Source organism: Pipra filicauda, unplaced genomic scaffold (assembly GCF_003945595.2).
Source record: "Pipra filicauda isolate LSUMZ 115617 unplaced genomic scaffold, ASM394559v2 scaffold29_size4552773_pilon, whole genome shotgun sequence".
Lineage (NCBI taxonomy): Eukaryota > Metazoa > Chordata > Aves > Passeriformes > Pipridae > Pipra > Pipra filicauda.
In genome coordinates this window covers 261,562-267,227 of record NW_024104420.1, presented here as the reverse complement: position 1 = coordinate 267,227, position 5,666 = coordinate 261,562, and the positions used below count along the sequence as shown (strand labels likewise).

Genomic DNA, 5,666 nt, shown 5'->3' with positions numbered 1-5,666 from the left:
GGTGGAAGGTGTCCCTGTATCTGCAGGAAGCTGGAAAGCTGTGCTGCCAGCAGCCAGCTGTTGGGGGAGGCTGCTTTACAGCGCTTCAGGTTTTATTATTATTACTATAAATAACAATATTTAACTTCATGGAGCTTTATTGGCAGCTCTTCCAGCCCTATAACCAGGAACAGGGAGTAAAGAGGTGCTAAAGCTCCTCGTCCACCCAAACCTGCTTCTTTCAGGGACTGTCCTCTTTGCTTGGAATAAGGAGGGGGGTTTCCTGTCTTTTTTGAAGGGAATAATTTCATCAGAGAGGAGAATGGTGGGGGAAGTGCATCCTGAGATGCCTTTTCCAACAGGTGTCACTGGTTTGTGGATCCTGTGCCGAAGGAACACAGGACTGTGTTTCTCCAGCTCTTCTCTCTCTGGATCAGAGCAGGAGATCCAGATCTGGACACACCAACCAGTCCAAACTTAAAGGCTTCCCACATTCCATTTTTTTCCCCAAATCTCACATGTTCTACTTCCCATAGGGATTTGTTGTTGTTGTTGTTGTTGGGTTGTTTTTGCTTAATTGTGGTTCTGAAAATCCAGAGTGTGGGGATGGATCCAGGAGGGACCCTGGTGATGCTGCCCGTATATTCCTTGGGGAATCCCTGCTTCCCACCCATCTTCCCGCTGCCTTTGCCCTGTACTGGGGGCACAGAGAGCTTTTGCTCCCTGTGGCCACATTTACAGGGCCCAGGGGCTGTTTATCCACATTTCTGAGCTGCTCTTGGCACTAAATTAGTATTTTGACTTCCCAGGACAATGAAAACCTAACGTGGGTTGAGGATCTGGGGGCTGAAGGATGCACAGAGCCATGGGCAGGCTGAAAACCTCCCTCCTAAAGAACTGGTCTTGTTAAATCTTAACAGACATGGGATCAGACTGTCATGATTTTTTTTCCTAAGGAATACTGCTGAAATCCGATTTATTGGTGCTTTACCTAAAGAACAAACCCTGGAAGTTCAAATGGGGCAGAAACAGGGAGAGATCCTGAATGCAGATGTGGTAAGAAAACCCCACCAAGCCAATGTTTTTGTGAAATCTGGCCATGAAACTAATTATTCTGGAGATACCTGTGTTAGGATCCATCCTGCTGGGCACGGACCACAGGAGGCAGAGGCATCCAGGGCTTCAGAGGCCCCTCAGTGCTGACTTGGGCTCCTCTTGCCTAAGAATGGCTATCAAAAAATGTGGTTTGTTTTTTTTTTTTAATTTTCCAGGCTGGAAAAGTGAAGAATGTCAAGGCATAAGAAGCATTTCTGGTTAATTTGGCAAGAGGATGGAGAACACGGCACTAACAACGGCAAGAAACGGTACCCAAGGTCTTTTGGACTGAAATAATCACTTTATTGAGGTGTCTGAAGTGCTGAAGAGTGCTGGGTATCACCACAAGGCCACTGTGGGGCTGAAAGGGGTCTGACACCCAGATCTGAACCCACCTGAATAATTCCTGATGCTTTTACTCAAAGCCAGGTACCTTCACCACCTCAGTGTCACTGACTGTTACTGGGTGTGATCATTACTATGATAATAAAATAACCATATCATCGTGTGTGCTGTGCTAGAATTTATCTTTTTAAAATAATGTGCTTTAAAAGTACGTGTTTTAGAAGCACTTTAAAACGGGTATTTTTAATTTTTGAAGCCTTGCACAAAGATTAAAGCACGAAACTCGAGCCTCCGAGTCAGGAACTCTTTCAGGGGGTGGCTTCAACCCAACTGCTGCTCCAGACACAGCCCTGGGGTGGAGAGGCTTGAATGGTCCTTTCGGGTGATTTAAGGACCGTCAGTGTTTTACATCAGCTGGTTTGGGGCAGCTTTGGCTCTTCCAAGCCGGTCCCAGAGCTGGAAGGAAGAGCTGGAAGGAAGCTGGACACGATCCCTTGAACATTTCCTTCTACCTGGGGCTGCATTCTCCCTCCCTTCCATTTTCTGGACTCGGTTTAGCACCAGCTGGTGCTCTCAGGTTCCTGCCAGAGCTGCAGCTGGGTGGGTATCCTGTAACCCCATGTCCTCCAGGTCCCCAAACAGGCAGCACCAAACACCCACGGGCAGGGAGCATTTAAAAGTCGTGGGATGCTCCCCTACGAATGGGACGCGATGCCCTCGGAGCCACGCAGGGATGTGCTGCTTGGCAGTTGGATTTGGGGTGCAAAGCACTTTTGGGTCGTAGAGGGAAGGCTCCACCATGGGTTTGCATCCCAAACCCTTTCCCCAGGCTGCAGGGAGGCTGAGGGCAGCCTGCCAGGCAGGCATAGGCACCAACCCCACACTCCACACTCACCTACAACCACTCGGAGTGGGTGGGCAGTGTTAGGAGTTAAAGAGGGTGGGGAAAAAATGTGTGTTTGCACCTTTCCCCCCCTCCAAGCCAGCCCAACAGGGAGAAACCCCACAGTAACACGCTGTAAAGTGAAGGAAAAATAAGCCTTTATTGTGCACGGAACAGAGACTGCTCTGACGGAGCAGTGATGAGTCCAGCACAGTCCCTCTGCTGATCCTTCACTCCCTTCTCCGAAATCGGGCAGGAGGGTGTTTTGCTGACACCTGCCCTCCCTGGACCCCTGGCCACAGTGCCCATCCTTGCTCTGGTGGCCAGAGGGGATCGGTGGCCTAAATTATGCCTAAAAAGCAGCTGAATCGATAGTGACACCAATCAGCCTTTCCCACGGGGTGCTCTGATGGCCCCCCTCACCCCCCATCTGAAATGCCCCCAAAACGGGCATTTCCCCCCCTCCCGTGGCACGGGAGGGCTCCACACGCAGGACAGGGAGGCAGAGGCAGCTCAGGCTGGTTTGGAAGAGGAATTTATTGGCTCGCAAACAGACGGTGGCATCCCTTTGAGCCGGGATTAAAAACCCAGTGTGTACAAAGTCCCAGTCCCTCGGAGAGCGCGAGGGGGGGGGGAAAAACCGACCAGTCCCGGCGTTATGTACAGCGTAAGTGCCAGCTCAGTATTCACAACACAGTAACGTACTGCAAGAAAGTCGCTTTAAAGTAGTTCCCTTGAGAAACAACCTTCCCTCCGGCGGGGCCGGAGTCTGTCCCGGCGGGGCCGGGCCGCGTGCCGGTGTCCGTGTGTCTGTCCGTGTGTCCGTCTCAGTGCCGCTGGCAGGTGTGCAGGCGGGACGCGTCCCCGGGGCCGAGCTCCCGCTGCAGGCGGCACGCCAGGCCCTCGGCACAGTGGCAGCGCTGGAAGATCTCCAGCCCGTGGGAGCCTTTCCGCCGGTGCCGGGTACACACCTGCCCCTCCCGCAGCACCGGCTTGCACATCTTGGACCAGAAGTGGCGGGCGCAGCACAGCCCGGCCGCGCAGTCCGACGAGCGCAGGCACAGGTCGCCCTCCTCGCCTGGGGGGGACAGGGTGGTCAGCGGGGGGACAGGGACAGGGACGGCGGGGAGGGGTGGGGATCGCTCACGGGGGACAGCGGGGTGGGGTGGGCAGCCTGGGCTCCTCCAAGGCGGGCAGCGGGGCAGGAGGAGCGTCCCAGACTGATCCCGAGGGGACGGCAGGCAAGGGTGGGTATCCTGAACTGATCCCGCAGGGGACACTGAGGCAGAGAGGGCATCCCAGACATGGGGGAGGGAGGTTCACGGCGGGCATCCCAGACTGATCCCAAGGGGACAGCAGGGCAGAGTGGGCATCCCAGACTGATTCCACAGGGGACCCTGAGGCAGAGAGGGCAACCTGGACTGAGCCCATAGTGGACAGCAGGGCAGGATGGGCATCTCAGACTGATCCCACGAGGGACAGCAAGGCAGAGTGGGCAACTCAAGCCACCCCTATAGTGGACACTGAGGAAACGACAGTGGGGCAGGGTGGGCATCCTGGAACAATCCCACAGGGGACAGCAGAGCGGGGTGGGCATCCCAGACTGATCCCGTGGGGGGCAGAAAGACAGGATGAGCATCCCAGACTGATCCCACAACGGACAGCAGAACAGGGTGGGCATCCTGGACTGATCCCACAGGGAACAGAGGTGAAGGGTGGATATCCCGGACTGATCCCACAAGGGACAGCAGGGCAGGGTGGGCACCTCCCAGGAGCCTTGGGGTCCAAGCAGCACAGCCCCCCTTACCTTTGGCCGTGGGGATCCAGGCGGGAGCGGGTGTCCGTCGGGGCAGAGCCTCAGTGCCGGGCTCCTCCAGCTCGGCGGCTCCGTGGGGAGGCTCCGGAGGGGTGCAGAGACCTGCGGGGGGCAGTGGGGCGGCTGTCAGCCACGGGCGGGACTCCACCCCCCTCCCACTTCCCTCCTGCGGCCACGTCGAGAGTGCCCCCAGCCCGCAGCCCCCGGCGCTCACCGTTGCTGCAGGTCATGCCGGGGCAGCACATGGCATCGCGCAGGCAGCGCTTGCGGCGCCTCCGGCAGGAGAGGCACAGCGGGGCCCCCCCGCCGCGGGCCGCCCCCCCGCAGAACTCCTCGGGGCCGCAGTCCTCGTCCTCGGCGCACGGGAAAGGCTGGGGGGGCACAGAGGAGGCGGAGGGGGGTCAGCGAGGCCGACACTCCCATCCCCGGGCCGTGTCCCCTCCTCCGTCCCCAGTGTGTCCCCGCTTCATCCCCTGGTCTCCTCCATCCCCGACGTGTCCCACCCCACTTCGTCCCCGGTATGTCCCCGCTCTATCCCGGTGCGTCCCCTCCATCCCCAAGGTGTTCCCCCTACTCAATCGCCGCTGTGTCCCCACTCCATCCCCGGTGCGCCCCCTCTATCCATCTCCTATGTGTCCCCTCCCCTGCCTCCACCCCGGTGCGCCTTCCCTGTCCCTGGTGTCCCTTCCATTCCCGAGGTGTCTCCCCGACTCCTTCCCCGGTGTGTGTGTGTGTGTGTGTCCCACCATCTCCTGTGAGTCCCCTCCATCCACCTCCGCTGTGTCCCGCTCTTCTATCCCCGGTGTGTCCTTCCCCTCCATCGCCGGTGTCCCCCTCTCCACTCCCGATGCCTCTCCCCCCGTCCTCGGTGTCCCCTCCATCCCCGGTGCGTGTCCCGTTTCCTCCGTCCCATGTGGGTACCCCCTCCCTCCATCCCCTGGCCCTGGTGTCCCCTCCATCCTCGGTGTCTCCCCACACCTCAAGTGTTTGTGTGTCCCTCCTCTCCGTCCCAAATGTATCCCTCAACTCCACCCTCGATGCGGTCCCTCTACCCTCGGTGTGTGTCCCCAATCCATCCCCGGTGTCTCCTCTCTCCACCCTCAGTGCGTGTCCCCCATCCGTCCTCGGTGTCCTCCCGTTCCACCCTCTCTGTGTGTCCCCCGTGTCCTCCCGTTCCACCCTCTCTGTGTGTCCCCCGTGTCCTCCCGTTCACCCTCTCTGTGTGTCCCCCATCCATCCCGGTGTCCCCTTTCTGCATCCCCAGTGTGTGATCCCCATCCATCCCGACGTCCCCTCTCCCCACGCTCTCCGTGTGTCCCCTCCATTCCCGGTGTCCCCCCGCTCCATACCCGTTCCTACCTGCCGGGTGGCGGCCGGCGGTGCCTTGTTGCTGCCGTCGAAGGGGGGTGCGGGGGCGGCGCTGGCCTCGGCCCCCCCCGGGGGGGGTCCCTTGATGGCGTTGGAGCTGAGGCCGCCCCCGGGAGCCGCCGCCCGCCCCGCCGGGGCCGCGCAGCTCAGCGCCGCCAGCAGCGCCACCAGCCCGCGCAT

The 5,666-nt window shown here is 59.1% G+C and overlaps 1 protein-coding gene across 1 annotated transcript; it reads right to left on the bottom strand.

Annotated features, from left to right (window-relative positions):
* Positions 1–3,112: 3,112 nt before the first annotated feature.
* On the bottom strand, positions 3,113–5,666 carry DKK1 (dickkopf WNT signaling pathway inhibitor 1). Its single transcript, XM_027720386.2, has 4 exons — positions 5,478–5,666; positions 4,333–4,489; positions 4,110–4,220; positions 3,113–3,380 (listed from the first exon to the last, which is right to left on the bottom strand). The coding sequence occupies exons 1-4, from the start codon at positions 5,664–5,666 to the stop codon at positions 3,130–3,132; spliced, it is 708 nt and encodes a 235-aa protein (XP_027576187.1). The 3' UTR covers positions 3,113–3,129.

Bases quoted from the DNA above. Each gene is read 5' to 3' on its own strand.
- DKK1 (XM_027720386.2), bottom strand. From the start codon at position 5,666: ATGCGCGGGCTGGTGGCGCTGCTGGCGGCGCTGAGCTGCGCGGCCCCG. The intron at 4,490-5,477 runs GTAGGAACGGGT...GTGCCCCCCCAG, and splicing joins CGCCGGCCGCCACCCGGCAG to CCTTTCCCGTGCGCCGAGGA. The intron at 3,381-4,109 runs GTAAGGGGGGCT...TGTCCCCCCCAG, and splicing joins CTGGATCCCCACGGCCAAAG to GCGAGGAGGGCGACCTGTGC.